The 21,185-nt window shown below is 42.4% G+C and overlaps 1 protein-coding gene across 4 annotated transcripts; it reads right to left on the reverse strand.

Annotated features, from left to right (window-relative positions):
• Window positions 1-4,461: 4,461 nt before the first annotated feature.
• b4galt7 (xylosylprotein beta 1,4-galactosyltransferase, polypeptide 7 (galactosyltransferase I)) lies at window positions 4,462-12,162 on the reverse strand. Of its 4 annotated transcripts, none has more exons than XM_076291645.1 (6): window positions 11,415-12,162; window positions 8,254-8,595; window positions 7,258-7,483; window positions 6,225-6,308; window positions 5,925-6,029; window positions 4,462-5,306 (listed from the first exon to the last, which is right to left on the reverse strand). In XM_076291645.1, the coding sequence occupies exons 1-6, from the start codon at window positions 11,465-11,467 to the stop codon at window positions 5,151-5,153; spliced, it is 966 nt and encodes a 321-aa protein (XP_076147760.1). In that variant the 5' UTR covers window positions 11,468-12,162; the 3' UTR covers window positions 4,462-5,150. The 4 variants fall into 4 exon arrangements, with proteins under 4 accessions (XP_076147760.1, XP_076147759.1, XP_076147758.1 ...); XM_076291644.1 differs by having other exon boundaries at window positions 4,462-5,300; window positions 8,254-8,610; XM_076291643.1 differs by having other exon boundaries at window positions 4,462-5,303; window positions 8,254-8,610.
• Between the last annotated feature and the right edge of the window lie 9,023 nt (window positions 12,163-21,185).

Raw genomic sequence — 21,185 nt, forward strand, 5'->3', positions numbered from 1 at the left:
GTAAATGAAAACATTCTGCATAGATATTAATTTTTTGCATGTCCGCTTATTTTAGGTGTATGTTTACATGTCTCTATTCATTCCATACATCAAGATATTCACATCCAGTCTTTTCTAGTAGGTAAAGCAACTTCCTGACTATAAACATGCCAAGTTTCAAAGCTCTCAGAGCTTGTTTGATTGATCTGCACTAGTTTATATGCCTTAACTCCCATACGGACAGGCTATATTTTAGTCCCTTTTTGGTTTTGGGGTGTATAACAATATCTGTTAATTTAACAATCTTAGCAGTAAAATATTTTTAGCTAAGAATCCATTTCATATATGGGAGACCTTAGAGATAAGGAAAAACATTGTTGCATTTAGTTCTACCTCCGGTAGGGGTATCTCAAAAATGTGGGGCCATTGTCACTAGCCTATATAGGGATGTAACCATTACCGGTATAATGGTAAACCGCGATAAAAATGTTGATGATAATAATTACCGTTTTCATTTCAAACATCATGATTATCACTGTTGATTACCGCAGTGTGGAAACCGTGTGTTTAATCCTTCCCAGCTTCATCCAAGCCTGCTTTTGACATACAGTAGGCCTGGTACAATGGAACAAAACTGGCACCCTACTGATTCTGTTGTCTAATTGATGGTTTTAACTACGATTCGGATTAGGCTACACCTGATTTTAAAAAGCGGAACTTTTTCACCACAAAATGTGCACTGTATCATGTAGCCACTCTGTGTCTTTTTATGTTCACGTCCACATTAAATCCATTCCACTCACGTTATCAGGAGAATACAGTAGCCTAAAGTTTTATTTTGAACGCTTACTTTGGTCTCACTCATTGCATCCAAATAACAGAAATAACAAACTCCAAGTTATGGTAGGGTAAGTTAAGCTATAAGCACATAGCCAATTAAACATGAAGAAAAAAGTGAACGGGACACTTTTTGACACTATTTCAGCTTGTGTAGGCCTATCAGTGCTTTCTATACTACCTATCACCTGACATTTACCACATAGCTGGATCTTTAGCGTACATCATTAACGATAAATAATCTACTCAAAATTGAGTTATCTGGTTTTGTATTTGCCAGTTAAAATGTTTTTAGATTCGTGAACAGAGAATGAATAATGATTCACATTATATTATTGCATCTATTTGAACAGTTGCAGGGTTATGAAAATAGGTCAAATGTTTTTGTTAGATGTAAGTACACTTGGCCTATAAACCTGATTTACATTAACCAAACTGCTGTGAAGCAGATACACTTCAGCAGGATAGGTCACATATTATGATAGGTTTACTACCAAAATAACCCCACTGTTTTTGACTGAAATTGACTGAAAAGTAGGCCCAAATTTATTTTAAAGAATAAAAACTTGATTATAATGCTTTAAGCGATGTTATGTGGTTTCTAAGCTAAAACTTTTTTGTCACATAAAACATAACAAACTGTTCCAGCCAATCACCGATGAGATGAGTTAAAGCTGTCAACTGCTCTCTATTGCCTTGAACGTGTATCATTTGCATTGGGAATGTTAACTCATCACTCATGCATACAGCCATTAGGGAGGGTATCCTTCTCACAGGCCTCTCATACAGTCACCCTCTGCCTCCCTTTCTCTCGTGTTTGCAGTGTGAGTCACCTTTGGTTGCCTTTGTCTTGTCTATTTTGGCCCCACCTTGCTCATGGCATAGTGACAACTTCTCTGTCTTTGCCTGCATGTTCATGGAAGACCTCAATAAAGGTTGTCATATTATTGTATAAGAGCCTTTCATTAGGATACCAGATAGTTAAGCCTGTTTAAACACAATATCCCACCTTGATCAGAACATTTCAATATCTTACATTTACATTGTGTTTGTAGTAGAGTAGTAGAAGAAGAGAGGAGGAGATATTTGTTGGAGGACAGAGGGCAGACCAAACTGCAACAGTTTCCTTCTGCTTGCTTACCACAGTGCATAACAGGAAGGATTATTGACTCATTCAACAGTCAGAGACAAACACTCAGTAGACTAAAGGACTGAAGACACTCTGAAGACTCAGTAGACACTCAGGACTGAATCCCGATCTCATCCGTAAGGTCTAAGCCCTGAACCCTCAAAGACTTAATGGCATCTGTCATAAGTGATCAAGTTTGTGAGGGTGTATGGGTTCAAAACGCTAATAACAGGATTGGAACAGCACCTGTAACCTTTCATCAAACTGACAACACAAAAAACTTGTTGCAAACACCTGTCCGTTTTATGGCAGTTTCATGTGACAACGCCATGAATTTGGTAATTCCCTCAAATAAGGTGTGCATAGATGCAGACTTGCGGAAAGGGCACAGAAAGGGTGTGAGCGAGCCCTCAAACGCTTTACAATTTCATAGTGGGACAGCCCTAAACCCTCAGGCAATATGCAGGAATGCACATTAAAGTGTGTGAGTCCGTGAGGGGAAGAGATTGGGATTCAGCCATTGATGCCACGGCAGTAACATTCACATTTCAACCACTAGGAGGCAGTATTAAAGAGCCATATAGAGAGAAAGCGAAGGCGCAAGATAAAATACTAAATGGAGCACTCAGTAGGCTAGTCTGGACCGGTCTGGACATGTAGTGAATGAAAACACAGAGGTATGAAAACACCCACACACCCATAGCTACACACACACCAGTTGGTCCACATTCTCAATCTGTAGCTTTACAGGCAGACCAATGGACACTGATCAAAGAACATCAAAATTGATTCATGTTTTTTGCTATTGGGGACTATAAAATTAATTTACTAATGTTAGCATTTTGCATTAATGTTGGGAAGACAATCGGCAGCTCTTGGAAGTTAGTCATTTAACTAAAGTGCATCTGAATCACAGGCACAAAACTCACACTCGTTTGACCAGCATGTCTGTGAAATCCCCATTTTAGGCTACCAGGCCGGAGGTCTGACAAGCAGAGGCGCCTTAATACCACCTAAGGCCCCTGGGCTACATGTCTTTAAGCCCCCCCCCCCCCCCCCAAACCGTAAATATTAATTATGATTAAACGATAGCCGGCCCGCGATCTGACCCGCCTATTTACATAACGTGCGCTTTTGGTTAATAAAGCCTATAACATGCAGTGTAGCCTATCATTATTGAGCCTATGTAAAACATTTATATAAACAGGAACAGAAATATGGAGTGAGGATTGTCTCAAAATGATTTAAATATATATAAAAGGATATATATACATATACATACATTTATAAATATCCAAATACAAAATACAAATATAAAAATGTGACATACAAATAAATAAACAAATTTTTTTCATTTCATAGACTGTATAAATCAGTCCATTTAGTCAGTGTACAGCTGCTAACAGCTGCTAACGTTAACAGCTAGCTAAACAGCTGGTGCCTGTTCAGCTTGGTTGGTGCCTGCACAAAACACATTAAGTTAAGATTTCCCTTAAAATCCGATTTAGGGCCCCCTTAAAATAAAATGTAGTTTTCCGCTATCTGACAGACTGCCATTAATGTCAATATTGGTAAATGGACTTATTTATACAGTCTATGACATTAAAAATGGCACTACACATCGAAACCGATAATAAATCGTTCTGGCTAGTTGTTATTACTTACCCATCCATTTAATCCAGTGTCCAATCCACTTGACTGAACTGAACTAGGGAAAACAGTGTCGGAAAGATTCAGTTGATAACAGACATGTTGTACAACACTGCCATCTGCTGGTTGTTCAGTGGAGGGTGTTTTCGCATTCAAATCTAGTGGCATTTATTTGTGGATCTTGGTGTGCAGCAAAGATTTCGCGCTCCGCTCTAGAATCTTTGGTGTGCACAGAGCCCGTTTACGGAGAGCCGGATCACTCCCTATTAACTCCATTGTACCTGCAATCTGCTGCAGTTCCGCTAGGGGCGATCACGAATAAGTGCAAAAACAATGGGGGTCTATGGAGCTAGACGGCTAAATGTGTCTCTTTCACCTGGTTGTCGTTGAAAAATCGAAGTTTGGATTGTGGTTTCTGCAAGATCAATATGGATTATAGGTCAAAAGTTGAATGAACAAGTACTTACGTCCTTTCGATTTCTTACAGGTTGGGTCGTTGTTGCCCACAACTCACTAACTTTCTACTAATGAATGACGTCATTGACACATTTGAAAGGCTTTTTAGAACAAATAAGTGACTCAAAAAATATAATACTCAGCCTCAGGTGTACTTTGGAGTGGATAAGACTGTCTTTAGTGGCAGGCTAGCACATACCGTTGACTTGCGCTAGCCTAGCACCTGCGAACTCTGCAATTAGATGGACTGGATGAAACGTGTTGAAAACGGTCTCCACTGATAAATATCACACTTGCTTACTTGGAAATGAGGTCTTATGTCCAAAATCCTGAACCACCCCTTTAAGGATGCCTACTTTGGAACAGGCAGAACAATATAAACTTCACACACATATCTCTCACAAGAAATGTTGGATTGAAATCATTTTATGGGTTTTATAAGAATAAAACAATGTGCAAATAAATTCCAGACACTTAATGTTATATAAATAGGTGCAAACGCACATAAGAGTACCTTAAAACAATCTGTAATATTTGAGGATTTTGTCCTTCCAGTGATAATCTTAGTATCCCACTTCAAGACGTCCCCTCCATCACTGTAGACAGCAGATGTGAACCATTGCATGAAGGTACTGTTGGATCCCTGTGAAATAAAGGCCACTGCTGCATCCTACCATGTAACTTGACTCCACAAAAAAATTAAAATAAAAACAAACAAACAAACATAAACATAAAAAGAGGCTGGAATCGGAAAACATTTAACTTCTGTGCAGTTCACGAAATCCAGCTAATTTGTTCTGAGAAGAAATCAGGCAGCTATACAGCAATTTTGCATTTGCATAAAAAAGATATCTAAAGCCTTTGGATGTATGGATTCGCGACATTTTTGCCACTCGTGCCCACTTTTTGTCTCATGTCAAACATTTCATTATTCCACAACCAAAGGGACTAACCCAGTACCCAGAGTTTGCCTGAGTAAAAATACAACTAAAGAAAAATCAAAATCAATCACAAAATGTCAAATGCGTGACAGTGTCTCCTGCCACAAAAATCCGTCCAATGAGAGGGGCCCAAAAGAGAGTGCTGGCAGGCCAGCAGACTAGTTGAACTGGCACCAGGGCGTGTCGTCCAGGTCACAGTCCAGTTTGGCACTGATGACTGTGCAGGGAGCCCCACTGATGCTCAGCTCCTGCCTGGAATCCACAGTGTAGCGCAGGTTAGTCAGGCCGCCCGAGGGGTCGACCTTAAACTGCTCCTGAGACAAAGAGGAGGAGAGAAAGACAAAGAGACAGAGAGAGAGACAAAGAGAAGGAGAGAAATGGCATTAGCATGGAACACCAGTATAATTCAACATTATACTGTTTTACCAAAGTATGGATGGACGCAGATCAAGACATTGGGCTTGAAACAATGAAAAAAAAAGACAACAAAGTGAGGGCCTGAAAGAATGAAAATGACACAGAAAAGAACATTATAATAAGACATGAAAATGTCACAGACAAACATCTTTAAAATTGTTTAACAAGCGATTATCATAACTCATGCCTTAGATTTGCAAGACACTTGATCTTGCAATTAGAGTCATTTATATTGTTTATTTAAACAAAGGCTGAATAAAATGAACAAAACGGCACTTTCCAAGAAGCAGTGTTTGAACTTAATCATATTCAAATGATAGTGTTTTTCACTGGCTAGGACATGTTCAACTTAATTTAATCACAAAATGACATCAAGCTGTTACTGAGTTACCAAACCGAGAACTTAATGAAAAGTAAGGCTTGTAAATGCCTGTTAGAAAGCCTAACATCCAAACTACAGTAATATGTTATTCAATTAGAGCAATGGCTTTGCAGAATGAGCTTGTCCTCTTTACCTGCTTCTGAGATGCTATTCTCTTCTGGTCTCTCTTCCTCCATGCAGGGTCGTGGATGTGGCGGAAGGTTTTGTAACCCGTTTTTATCCCAGTCGGCCTGAATAGCTGGAGGCACAATGACAACTGATCAGTACCTGTATCAGTGGTCATATTGAAACAAGTCTGACACCAGCAGGAAGCACAGAAAAATCTTAACTGTGATGAATAGCCAACTAGCACTGTATGCCATGAGACAGGATATCTGTACAGGAGGTAGCAATAGTCTGCCACCAGATGGCGCAATTGAACCCAAAGGATTACCTGTAGTCCAGCAGTCTTGAGTCTCCGGAAGAATTCGTCGTCTTCTCTTCCCCAACCCCAGAACCGGTTGGACATGCCATTGCACTGTGGGCGACAACACTACATCAACAGGACAGTCCACTACAGTTGCACACGGCATAATGGCTAGTTTATGGTCCACTTCCTGGTGCCATGGATTATGTAAGTACTGTAAATGTATAGTTTACTTGTATGTATAGAGCTATTTTTACAGTCTATGGTATAGAGTCAGAACATATTGGTGAGTGTCTCTCATAATCCATCAAAATAAAACAAGACCAAATACCTCTCTAGGCTATGAACACTAAAATACTAAAACTGACAAAACGACAGGCCACACAAAGAAGCCAATATTAACACAGTTCACACACACAATTGAAATGACAAATTTTAACACAGTTCACACACACACAATGGCAATTTCCTACAAATGAGCCAAATGCAGATACAGACAGTGAAGATGTTCAATTCCTTGTGCTGTAAGTAGGTGATTTCCCAAAGTGGCTGGCTGATAAACAACCAAGCCTTTAACATGATGCAGGAACAGCAATGCACAATTGCCATGAACACAGAACAAAACAGAAAAGACCTTAAAGCAACACCAAAGATTCTTTTGTACCTGAAAATAATGTTTCCAAAATCATTTCAGTGATTCATCAACTCGTAACAGGGTGAACGGCACTTCTGCATTCGCTTTGCGGCCCTCTATCAGCTATAACCGTACTATGTAAGTTTGCCAGATCGGGTAGCGGATCTGTAGTTCGAATGAGACCTAAGAAACTACAAATTTGACTTACTTTAAGGCAAACGTTACAATAGCTGATAGGTGGAGCAAGGTGGAGCGTACTCGGCAGGTACATATAAATGGAAGACGGTAGGCTGCGGTAGGCTAAATTATTTACGACAGCGGTAATGGACAATTCCGCTTACAACCTGCAGGGGATCCAAAGTGGAAAAGTGCTTTGTTGTTGCTTTAAAACCATGTCAAAGAGCGTAACGGAAAGGGCTGAGTTACCATTTGATAGTGCTGTTTGGAGAGGAGCAGGATGCCTCCTACATAGGTTTTGTAGTGATAGAGGGGGTGCAGCTCTGGCGAGGCCACATGGAAGGGCCCCTCCTCTGGGAAGCTGTAGTCCAGTGCTTCGTTCATGGGGAGGAGGTCCACATCATGCATGGCTATGTAGTCCGTGTCGTTCCCACTCTCCTGGTAGCCCACGTTAATGAGGGACGCTCTGTTGAAACTAGGAGAGATGGGAGTACAGCAGAGATTATGGAAAATCTCATATATTGATTTCTGTGATGAAAATGCACTGGTTGGTCACAGAACTGAACACCATTGAGCTGTGTGAATCTTTGGCCTGAGGCAAGGGGTGCTTGGATGTACAAAGATCTGATACATTGGAAATGTTTCTCTTTTAAAGATACAGTCAGCGATTTGGTTTCGCAAATTATCTTCTTGTTTGTGGGATTGAAACACAATTGGCTTTGATTGGGATTGTAAGTTTGTTACAATCATTGTCATTTAACCAACACAGTTGTTACAATCATTTGTCGTTTAACCAACACAGAACCAGGGTGTTTCCAGGAGTGCAAACAGAATGGACAACTAGAGGACCACAAGAAGCAATTAGTTGAATTTGACTAGAAGTGTATGGGATGAGTCTAGAATAGAAATCTCAGACCACACCAAAGAGGAATCTAGTGGTCCACTCATCAGTGCTGATTTGTATGAAACGTCTGCACTATATCTTTGTAGAATACATAAAAAAACACAGACTAAACACACACCATACGACAGCAAATATACTCTAATTCACACACACACACACACACACACACACACACACACACACACACACACACACACACACACACACACACACACACACACACACACACACACACACACACACACACACACACACACACACACACACACACACACACACACACACACACACACACACACACACACACACACGTTGAGTGACCAAGCCAAACCAACGCTTACCGAAAGTGGTCCACCTGATTGATCACCAGGATCTTGTGTCGTATCCGCTTCTTGTTGAGGAAGGTGTGCATGAAGGGCACAAACACCAGCAACTCCTCAAAGCGCTCCCTGAAGGGGATGATCAGGGCCAGCTTGTGGGGGCCCCAGGCCGGGTTGTCCTGCCCGGGAATGGGCTTGTCGTGGGGGCAGGGCTGGGCCTGGTACTGGGCTCGGCCTCCGGCCTCCGCGGCGGCGTGGCCCAGCTCCCCAGAGCAGCTCAGCTGGAGCCACAGCAGGGAGCCCACCACCAGCAGCAAGCACAGGCCAAACAGCTTGAACACGGTGCACTTCCCTGTGAATAACCTGACAAAGCGAGCACTACGGATAAATAAATGGGTGATTCAGTCAGCAGCACAGACACCAAATTAAATGTGAATGACAATCCTTTAGAGCCATTTTGTCCAAGGGCACTCATGAAATGATGGGCAAAGAACCAAGTCTGAAGTCTAGCTGAATTGAATGACTATGCAAGATCTATTTAAGCAATATGGCGCACACACACGTGAGAATGGGGTTGGTAAGGATATCCATGGCTGTGGTTCAGCCGTAGGTCAAGCCATGTGTATATGTATAGCCTTTGCTTCTCTGTACGTCATATGCTAAATTGAACATTCATCCTACTCCATTTTCTCACTCAATAACAGTCAAATTTGACGTTATGAAATAGCTGCTCTCGATTTGAATTTATGGAATGTTCACATCGGAGTGATAGGGTAGTGGTAGCGGTACAGAGTCCAAGTGGGGATTTCCTGAGATAAGCCTACTCCAGAATGCCTCTCGTCAAATCAGAAATTAATAAATAGTTGGGCTGGACCTTAGTTTCGTATAAAACCAATTTAATATCATGAACAAGATCCTAAGCACAATGTGATTCAGTTAAGTTTAGTTAATGCAAGACACTCTTGTTCATTGATGGACTTTGCCAAGCATTTAATATGTGCCCCAAGTTTTTTTTTTGTAAGGTATTTTCAACCAAATTATTTTAATTATGGTTTAAACATATTTTTCTTCTTTAGGACAAGCTTAAACAATCACCACAATTGATATTATTGAACTCAACTGTTAGGATTTCCACTATTACAATGTGATACTTTTCATGCCTGTCTAAAATGCAAACCATAACAATCTCACCATCATAACATTAACACACAGTTGCGAGTTAATGTTGGGTCAGAATAAACTATTTGCCACTCAACTGTTAACTTTCCCCATTTAAAACACCTGGTGGTATATTCCACGAACGTGGTTTAGTGACAAATCTGGGTGAGTTATCTACCTCAGAGAGTACGTCAAAGTTACTCACATGAGGTAGGGCTAGTGTGTGAGTTCATGCTTTAGCATAGGTTCTGTTCTTGGTTGTTTGTTTAGTTATGGAAGAGGAGGCCATTTTATTCACCCTTAGATAACATAACTTGGATGCCAAAGTGCACTTCCTCCTCCATAGCACTTGGGTGGCTTGTCCGGGATGGACTTTGTTTGCTTGTTTGTATATCTTGGTATGAGTGTTAAATCTCTTAAAAGAAGAGAATGAGGCCACGGAGCTATTCATGGGGCTATTAGAGAGTTTAAATACTAAACTTACAATAAAAACTTACCTAACTTCTTAAATCTTTCCTTTTTTGTGTAATATTTTGTCATACGTGGCTGAACAGCATGCATACTTGTTCAGCCAAGTATGACAAAATAAAAAAAGGAAATATTCAACAAGTGTGCAGACTTTTTATGTATTTATTGACAGTTTTCTTGGCCCACACCTGAGATGTGCACAATTACCTCCTTTAACTGCTATTAGGGAGTTTACCATTTAGGCCTACTCCAAGTTAACTTACCCAGGTTTGTCACTAAACTATGTAGGTGGTACACACCAATGAGGAACAAAGATGGCAGAGAGGGAGTCATGCCCACATGACTAGCACAGGAGTGCTGCTTTCCAGCAATAAAACAAAAGTTATATAGAAACGGCAATAATTCACTAGGTTGTAATGGGATTCCCCTTAGAAGTTGGGTTCTGCTCAATGGTTCTTCTTATTAGAAGGGAGTTTACCTTGCTACCATCACCGTTAGTGCTTGCCCTATGGGATTGGGGGGGGGGCTCTGACCTCTTAAAGGGACTTGAGACAATCGACAAAATAAGGGAAATAAAACTGAACTGCAGACAGGGCTGAACTGACGATATAGGAAAATAATGTAATTGTGAACCAAGGCCTAGACATTGGGCCTTTGTCTTGTCTCATTGGGCAAGACCAGCTCTCCTTCAGCACTACTACTTCTTGCCTGGCTTCTTGTGACGCTTTTTCAAGTTGCTACATGTTTGTTGTGTTGCCTCAGGAGGTAGCAACTGCAGCTTGACAATAGGTTACATAGAAGAAGCTTCTTTACATCGCTTCTGGTAAACCCAAAATATTAGCTAATAACCATAGCTGCAAGCTGTCCAATTAATTGCAGCCTTTGCAATTTGCTAAAATTAGTTGAAATTGGGATTTTGATTAAAAAAGAAAATCGACTAGGCCTAATCATTCACTTCTAACTGCAGAAATAGCTTGAGGCAACAAAGTTAACTTAAGGTCTCCTCTGAGCAACTCTCTTGTCAAATATGTCTAATTATCAAATGTGTTGAGCTGTGTTCCAGTTCAAATTATGCACTGTTCGTCATTGTTTGGGATAGAGACAGACAGTGTACCCCAATATTGTGAAGGCAGGCAATGTCTGACAGTTGAGTATATTAGATGTGAAGAGGATGTAGCTCAGTGCCACACAAAAACAAACATAAATGTGTTGTTTAAAAGAGAACATGCGTTACATCAATCACTGGCATACAGTACAGTCAAAGGTGTGAATATCACTTTACCCATGTTAGGCCTACTCACGGATTAATGTCATGTTTGTTCATCTTGGAGTTTGAGCTTTTGAGCGAAATCAGCATAGAATCAGAACTGAGTTTTAACTTCATATTTCATTATTATGGCTTACACATACAGGTAGGTATAATGAACCAATTACAAATCAAATCTTACCATCTCACCTAGGATATGATATGAGGTTTGGACTGAGCAAATGATAATTCTATTAACGTAACGTTAATGATTTAACCAGATAGGATTTAACACAGATGTAGAACTTACCTTCGGTCTTCTTTGAAATAAAGCACTGGTTTTCTACGCGAAGAATACATCATCTTGAGACTTGATGGCAAAATTACTTCGTTGTTGAAGTGACTCAATTTAAATAGGCTATCTTGGCACTTTAAATGTCTCTATTCAAAGTTTAAAGTTGTAGCCGCTGGGGAATCCAACAATGTTAAAACTCCTCCAAATGTAAGAGAATAAACATGTTGTTCCCTTTACGGACACTCATCTCCATTTTCCTCCTTAATGTAAAGTAGGCAGCGTTGAACTACAGCTCTGATTTAATCATAACAGTTACTCAAATCCGTACAATTTCATTTCAGCGAGCCGACAACTATCTCCCATTAAAGCCTAAAATGTTTGGCATCGCTTAAGATTATAGTTCTGTAGTATCACTGCATCAATATGACTATAGAAAGTCATATTCACAAGCTGTTCCTTTAGGTCAATTATCCATTTAGCTAGCTAGCCAGCCAAACAGACAAACATTTCTGCACTTACATTAGCTTGTCAGCTAAATTGTATCCAGCCCAAGTTAGCTATAACATTAGCACTTAAGTTTATCATTTCAATGCGTTTGGATCACAAACTTAAATATATCGCCCAGTAGGCCTACTACAACAACTGCATTTCCCCATCGCTAGTCCCACAACCGTTCACCAGTACTCCTTGGCATCTCTCGTAGTAGTAGTAGGGGGGAAAAAATCCTACACGCTGGCTGTTTTCTTTTTTTTGTTGGCTGTGTGTAACCGCCAATGTTTCCACTGCAACTGTTGCTGTGAGTAAAGGTTCCGCAGGGTCTTCTTCCTTATCGATGGATGGCAGCCCAAGTTTCTGTTACATTACCGCCGCCTTCTGTGCTGGCGTGTAACGAGAGGGTTAATGTCTCATTCTCTGATCCAAATAGCCATAGCTCTGCTGGTCCAGCTGCTGAGTTTGGTGAGAGAGTATTTCCAAGAGAGCACTATATTTGGGGGCCAAGCAGCGAAGCTGCGAAGGCACCCATTGAGTTACTAGCTTTTCCTATTATTGGGGGCCAAGCAGCGAAGCTGCGAAGGCACCCATTGAGTTACTAGCTTTTCCTATTATTATTATTATTACACATCTGCCATTGGAGTCTATGGCAGCCCATAGAACGCCTGGCTAAAAAGATTTTTTGGCAGAAAGTTTCGGGACACTCCACTGACCACTCACGCTCATTTACGGATCTCTAAACCCAGCCGTCTAGCGCCACCAACGGGTCGAAATTTGGCCGAAAATAGAACCGCTGGGTTTAAAGTTATGAAATTCGGCGCACTGATTCAGAACCGTCCCATGATCACTCTCACCAATTTACAGAACTCTATGCCCAACACTCTAGCGCCACCAATGGGTCAAACCTGGATTGCATTCACGCATGTGACCATTGAACGGTGGGTCCGATTTTCACAAATCAGGCACTGTTGTAATCCCTGGAACGACCTGAGTTCAATGACTCCTATTATGCCACTTTCCGCCATATTGGACCTCCGCCATATTGGATTTAGTCCAAACTCTACGAAAAGTTTCAGCGTTCACAAATTTCATCCGATTTTCACAGAACTTGGCGGAGATGATCTTCTGCTCGAGCCGCACAAACGATACTTGTCAGATTTTTCAATTTCATTTTTGTTTGCCCGTGACAGCCAATCAAATATGGCCATGAAGCGCCAAACAGGAAGTGGACTAACATCTCTGTGGCGCTTTGAGTTAACATAACAAAACTCGATACCATTAGTCAGGACACTGTCCCAATCACTCACAGCAATTTATATGCATATACATTGAACACTCTAGTGCCACCACCAGTTCAATGCTGGACATGCGTTCATGCGCGTGATCCTTGACTCTTTTGTCTGATTTTCACAATTGAGGTAGCGTCTGAATCCTTGGACCATACAGAGTTCATCGACCCCTATCCTATCACTTTCCGCCATATTGGACCTCCACCATATTGGATTTAGTCCAAACTCTACGAACAGTTTCAGCGGTTACAAATTTCATCCGATTTTCACAGAACTTGTGGGAGATGATCTTCAGACCGAGCCGCACAAACGATACTTGTCAGATCTTTTCATTTCATTTTTGTTTGCCCGTGACAGCCAATCAAATATGGCGATGAAGCCACCAAACAGGAAGTGGGCGAACATCTCGGCTATGCTTTAATGTATGAAGTCCAAACTTGGTACAGGGACTTGGTATCTGATTGTGAGGACGCACTAGGAAATTGGCATCATGTGGCCTCTATAGGGGGCGCTGTAATACAGGAAGTGAGCTTGTATCTCAGCAATGCTTTGGTGTACAAAGTCTAAACTTGGTATAAGGACCTGTTACCTGATTATGATGACGCACTAGGGAATTGGAATCATTTGGCCTCTATAGGGGGCGCTGCAATACAGGAAGTGAGCTCCTATCTTAGCAGCGCTTTGATGTATGAAGTCCAAACTTGGTACAGGGACTTGGAACCTGATTGTGAGGACACAGTAGGAAATTGGCATCATTTGGCCTCTATAGGGGGCGCTGTAATACAGGAAGTGGGCTCATATCTCAGCAACGCTTCATTGTATGAAGTCCAAACTTGATACATGGACATATTAGCTGATTGTGAGTACATGCAAGGAAAGTGGTCTCATTTGGCCTCTAGGGGTGCTGTAATAAAGAAAGTGAGCTCACATCTCAGCAACACTTTGGTGTATGAAGTCCAAACTTGGTAGAGGGACAAGGTAGCTGATTGTGAGAACGCACAAGGACATTGGTGTAATTTGGCTTCTTTCTGTGAGTGCTTGCTCATGCCATTGCAACGCCATTCCTGCTCTAGCGCACTGCTTGGCCCCCACATTGCTGCTTGCAGCTATATTTGGGGGCCAAGCAGCGAAGCTGCGAAGGCACCCATTGAGTTACTAGCTTTTCCTATTATTACACTTCTGCCATTGGAGTCTATGGCAGCCCATAGAACGCCTGGCTAAAAAGTTCAGATTTTTTGGCAGAAAGTTTCGGGACACTCCACTGACCACTCACACTCATTTACGGACCTCTAAACCCAGCCATCTAGCGCCACCAACAGGTCAAAATCTGGCCGAAAATTGAACCGCTGGGTCTAAAGTTATGACATTTGGCACACTGATTCAGCACTGTCCCATGATGACTCTCACCAATTTACAGAACTCTATGCCCAACACTCTAGCGCCACCAATGGGTCGAACCTGGATTGCATTCACGCATGTGACCATTGAACGGTGCGTCCGATTTTCACATATCAGGCACCGTTGGAATCCCTGGACCGACCTAATTTCAATGAACCCTATTACGTCACTTTCCGCCATATTGGACCTCCGTCATATTGGATTTAGTCCAAACTCTACAAAAAGTTTCAGCGGTCAGAAATTTCATCCGATTTTCATGGAACTTGGCGGAGATGATCTTCTTCCCGAGCCGCACAAAAGATACTTGTCAGATTTTTCAATTTCATTTTTGTTTGCCCGTGACAGCCAATCAAATATGGCGATGAAGCTGCCAAACAGGAAGTGGACTAACATCTCTGTGGCATTTTGAGCTAACATAACAAAACTCGGTACCATTAGTCAGGACACTGTCCCAATCTCTCACAGCAATTTTTATGCATACATTGAATACTCTAGCGCCACCACCAGTTTAATGCTGGACATGCGTTCATGCGCGTATTCCTTGACTCTTTTGTCTGATTTTCACAATTGAGGTAGCGTCTGAATCCCTGGACCATCCCGAGTTCATCGACTCCTATCCCGTCACTTTCTGCAATATTGGACCTCCGACATATTGGATTTAGTCCAAACTCTACGAAAAGTTTCAGCGGTTACAAATTTCATCCGATTTTCACAGAACTTGGCGGAGATGATCTTCTGCCCGAGCCGCAAAAACGATACTTGTCAGATTTTTCAATTTCATTTTTGTTTGCCTGTAACAGCCAATCAAATATGGTGATGAAGCCGCCAAACAGGAAGTGGACTAACATCTCCGTGACGCTTTGAGTTAACATAACAAAACTCGATACCATTAGTCAGGACACTGTCCCAATCACTCACAGCAATTTTTATGCATATACATTGAACACTCTAGCGCCACCACCAGTTCAATGCTGGACATGCGTTCATGCGCGTGATCCTTGACTCTTTTGTCTGATTTTCACAATTGAGGTAGCGTCTTAATCCTTGGAACATCCCAAGTTCATCGACCCCTATCCCGTCACTTTCCGCCATATTGGACCTCCGCCATGTTGGATTTAGTCCAAACTCTACGAAAAGTTTCAGCGGTTACAAATTTCTTCCGATTTTCTCAGAACTTGGCGGAGATGATCTTCAGACCGAGCCGCACAAACGATACTTGTCAGATTTTTTAATTTTAAGTTTATTTGCCCGTGACAGCAAATCACACATGGCGACGATGCCGCCTAACAGGAAGTGGGCTAACATCTCGGCTACGCTTTAATGTATGAAGTCCAAACTTGGTACAGGGACTTGGTATCTGATTGTGAGGACGCACTAGGAAATTGGCATCATTTGGCCTCTATAGGGGGCGCTGCAATACAGGAAGTGAGCTTGTATCTCAGCAATGCTTTGATGTACGAAGTCCAAACTTGGTATAGAGACTTGGTACCTGATTGTGGGGATGCACTAGGAAATTGGCGTCATTTGGCCTCTACAGGGGGCGCTGCAATACAGGAAGTGAGCTTGTATCTCAGCAACGCTTTGATGTATGAAGTCCAAACTTGGTACAGGGACTTGGTATCTGATTGTGAGGACACAGTAGGAAATTGGCATCATTTGGCCTCTATAGGGGGCGCTGTAATACAGGAAGTGGGCTCATATCTCAGCAACGCTTCGTTGTATGAAGTCCAAACTTGATACATGGACATATTAGCTGATTGTGAGGATATGCAAGGAAAGTGGTCTCATTTGGCCTCTAGGGGTGTTGCAATAAAGAAAGTGAGCTCACATCTCAGCAACACTTTGGTGTATGAAGTCCAAACTTGGTAGACGGATATGGGAGCTGATTGTAAGAACGCACAAGGACATTGGTGTAATTTGGCCTCTAGTTGTGCTTTAACAAAGTAAATTAGCTTATTTCTCAGCCGTTCTTTATCCAATTGCCATCAAACTTGCTGTGAGTGCTTGCTCATCCCATGGCAACGCCATTCCTGCTATAGCGCACTGCTTGGCCCCCGCATTGCTGCTTGCAGCTATATTTATTATTGGGGGCCAAGCAGCGAAGCTGCGAAGGCACCCATTGAGTTACTAGCTTTTCCTATTATTACACTTCTGCCATTGGAGTCTATGGCAGCCCATAGAACGCCTGGCTAAAAAGTTCAGATTTTTTGGCAGAAAGTTTCGGGACACTCCACTGACCACTCACACTCATTTACGGACCTCTAAACCCAGCCATCTAGCGCCACCAACAGGTCAAAATCTGGCCGAAAATTGAACCGCTGGGTCTAAAGTTATGACATTTGGCACACTGATTCAGCACTGTCCCATGATGACTCTCACCAATTTACAGAACTCTATGCCCAACACTCTAGCGCCACCAATGGGTCGAACCTGGATTGCATTCACGCATGTGACCATTGAACGGTGCGTCCGATTTTCACATATCAGGCACCGTTGGAATCCCTGGACCGACCTAATTTCAATGAACCCTATTACGTCACTTTCCGCCATATTGGACCTCCGTCATATTGGATTTAGTCCAAACTCTACAAAAAGTTTCAGCGGTCAGAAATTTCATCCGATTTTCATGGAACTTGGCGGAGATGATCTTCTTCCCGAGCCGCACAAAAGATACTTGTCAGATTTTTCAATTTCATTTTTGTTTGCCCGTGACAGCCAATCAAATATGGCGATGAAGCTGCCAAACAGGAAGTGGACTAACATCTCTGTGGCATTTTGAGCTAACATAACAAAACTCGGTACCATTAGTCAGGACACTGTCCCAATCTCTCACAGCAATTTTTATGCATACATTGAATACTCTAGCGCCACCACCAGTTTAATGCTGGACATGCGTTCATGCGCGTATTCCTTGACTCTTTTGTCTGATTTTCACAATTGAGGTAGCGTCTGAATCCCTGGACCATCCCGAGTTCATCGACTCCTATCCCGTCACTTTCTGCAATATTGGACCTCCGACATATTGGATTTAGTCCAAACTCTACGAAAAGTTTCAGCGGTTACAAATTTCATCCGATTTTCACAGAACTTGGCGGAGATGATCTTCTGCCCGAGCCGCAAAAACGATATTTGTCAGATTTTTCAATTTCATTTTTGTTTGCCCGTGACAGCCAATCAAATATGGTGACGAAGCCGCCAAACAGGAAGTGGACTAACATATCGAAGACGCTTTGAGTTAATATAACAAAACTCGATACTATTAGTCAGGACACTGTCCCAATCACTCACAGCAATTCTTATGCATATACATTGAACGCTCTAGCGCCACCTGCAGTTCAATGTTGGACATGCGTTCATGCACATGATTCTTGACTCTTTTGTCTGATTTTCACAATTGAGGTAGCGTCTGAATCCTTGGACGATCCCGAGTTCATCGACCCCTATCCCGTCACTTTCCATCATATTGGACCTCCGCCATATTGGATTTAGTCCAAACTCTACGAAAAGTTTCAGCGGTTACAAATTTCATCTGATTTTCACGGAACTTGGCGGAGATGATCTTTAGACCGAGCCGCACAAACCATACTTGTCAGATTTTTCAAATTCCACTTTATTGGCCCATGACAGCCAATCAAATATGGCGATAAAGCCGCAAAACAGGAAGTGGGCTAACATCTCGGAGACGCTTTCATGTATGAAGTCCAAACTTGGTACAGGGACTTTGTATCTGATTGTGAGGACCCTGCAAGACACATTTCTTGTGAGGAAGAAATTGGCATCATTTGGCCTCCATAGGGGGCGCTGTAATACAGGAAGTGAGCTTGTATCTCAGCAACACTTCGGTGTATGAAGTCCAAACTTGGTACAGGGACATATTAGCTGATTGTGAGGACATGAAGGAAAGTGGTCTCATTTGGCCTCTAGGGGTGCTGTAATAAAGAAAGTGAGCTCACATCTCAGCAACACTTTGGTGTATGAAGTCCAAACTTGGTAGAGGGACATGGTAGCTGATTGTGAGAACGCACAAGGACATTGGTGTAATTTGGCCTTTTGCTGTGAGTGCTTGCTCATGCCGTGGCAACGCCATTCCTGCTATAGCGCTCTGCTAGGCCCCCGCATTGCTGCTTGCAGCTATATTTATTATTATTATAAAACTTCTGCCATTGGAGTCTATGGCAGCCCATAGAACGCCTGGCTAAAAAGTTCAGATTTTTTGGCAGAAAGTTTCGGGACACTCCACTGACCATTCACACTCATTTACGGACCTCTAAACCCAGCCATCTAGCGCCACCAACAGGTCAAAATCTGGCCGAAAATTGAACCGCTGGGTCTAAAGTTATGAAATTAGGCACACTGATTCAGCACTGTCCCATGATCACTCTCACCAATTTCCAGAACTCTATGCCCAACACTCTAGCGCCACCAATGGGTCGAACCTGGATTGCATTCATGCATGTGACCATTGAATGGTGCGTCCGATTTTCACATATCAGGCACCGTTGGAATCCCTGGACCGACCTAATTTCAATGACCCCTATCCCATCACTTTCCGCCATATTGGACCTCCGCCATATTGGATTTAGTCCAAACTCTACGAAAAGTTTCAGCGGTTACAAATTTCATCCGATTTTCACAGAACTTGGAGGGGATGATCTTCAGACCGAGCCGCACAAACGATACTGGTCAGATTTTTTAATTTCATTTTTGTTTGCTCGTGACAGCCAATCCAATATGGCAATGAAGCCACCAAACAGGAAGTGGTAAAACATCTAGGTGACGCTTTGAGTTAACATAACAAGACTTGATACCATTAGTCAGGACACTGTCCCAATCACTCGCACCAATTTTCATGCATATACATTGAACACTCTAGCGCCACCACCAGTTCAAAGCTGGACATGCGTTCATGCTCGTGATCCTTGACTCTTTTGTCTAATTTTCACAATTGAGGTAGCGTCTGAATCCTTGAACAATCTTGAGTTCATCGACCCCTATCCCGTCACTTTCCGCCATATTGGACCTCCGCCATATTGGATTTAGTCCAAACTCTATGAAAAGTTTCAGCGGTTACAAATTTCATCCGATTTTCACAGAACTTGGCGGAGATGATCTTCAGACCGAGCCACACAAACAATACTTGTCAGATTTTTTAATTTCAAGTTTATTTGCCCGTGACAGTCAATCACACATGGCGACGATGCCGCCAAACAGGAAGTGGGCTAACATCTCGGCTACGCTTTAATGTATGAAGTCCAAACTTAGTACAGGGACTTGGTATCTGATTGTGAGGACGCCCTAGGAAATTGGCATCATTTGGCCTCTATAGGGGGCGCTGCAATACAGGAAGTGAGCTTGTATCTCAGCAACGCTTTGATGTACGAAGTCCAAACTTGGTATAGAGACTTGGTACCTGATTGTGGGGATGCACTAGGAAACTGGCGTCATTTGGCCTCTACAGGGGGCGCTGCAATACAGGATGTGAGCTTGTATCTCAGCAATTCTTTGATGTATGAAGTCCACACTTGGTACAGGGACTTGGTATCTGATTGTGAGGACACAGTAGGAAATTGGCATCATTTGGCCTCTATAGGGGGCGCTGTAATACAGGAAGTGGGCTCAAATCTCAGCAACGCTTCGTTGTATGAAGTCCAAACTTGATACATGGACATATTAGCTGATTGTGAGGACATGTAAGGAAAGTGGTCTCATTTGACCTCTAGGGGTGCTGTAATAAAGAATGTGAGCTCACATCTCAGCAACACTTTGGTGTATGAAGTCCAAACTTGGTAGAGGGACATGGTAGCTGATTGTGAGAACACACAAGGACATTGGTGTAATTTGGCATCTAGGGGCGCTCTAACAAAGTAAATGAGCTTATTTCTCAGCCGTTCTTTATCCAATTGCAATCAAACTTGCTGTGAGTGCTTGCTCCTGCCATGGCAACGTCATTCCTGCTATAGCGCACTGCTTGGCCCCCGCATTGCTGCTTGCAGCTATATTTATTATAAAACTTCTGCCATTGGAGTCTATGGCAGCCCATAGAACGCCTGGCTAAAAAGTGCAGATTTTTTGGCAGAAAGTTTCGGGACACTCCACTGACCATTCACACTCATTTACGGACCTCTAAACCCAGCCATCTAGCGCCACCAACAGGTCAAAATCTGGCCGAAAATTGAACCGCTGGGTCTAAAGTTATGAAATTAGGCACACTGATTCAGCACTGTCCCATGATCACTCTCACCAATTTCCAGAACTCTATGCCCAACACTCTAGCGCCACCAATGGGTCGAACCTGGATTGCATTCATGCATGTGACCATTGAATGGTGCGTCCGATTTTCACATATCAGGCACCGTTGGAATCCATGGACCGACCTAAGTTCAATGACCCCTATCCCATCACTTTCCGCCATATTGGACCTCCGCCATATTGGATTTAGTCCAAACTCTACGAAAAGTTTCAGCGGTTACAAATTTCATCCGATTTTCACAGAACTTGGAGGAGATGATCTTCAGACCGAGCCGCACAAACGATACTGGTCAGATTTTTTAATTTCATTTTTGTTTGCTCGTGACAGCCAATCCAATATGGCAATGAAGCCACCAAA

The sequence above is a fragment of the Alosa pseudoharengus genome, unplaced genomic scaffold (genome assembly GCF_046254945.1).
Source record: "Alosa pseudoharengus isolate Yale_2024_CS ecotype anadromous, Long Island Sound unplaced genomic scaffold, YU_APseudo_1.1 YU_APseudo_1.1_scf_19, whole genome shotgun sequence".
Lineage (NCBI taxonomy): Eukaryota > Metazoa > Chordata > Actinopteri > Clupeiformes > Clupeidae > Alosa > Alosa pseudoharengus.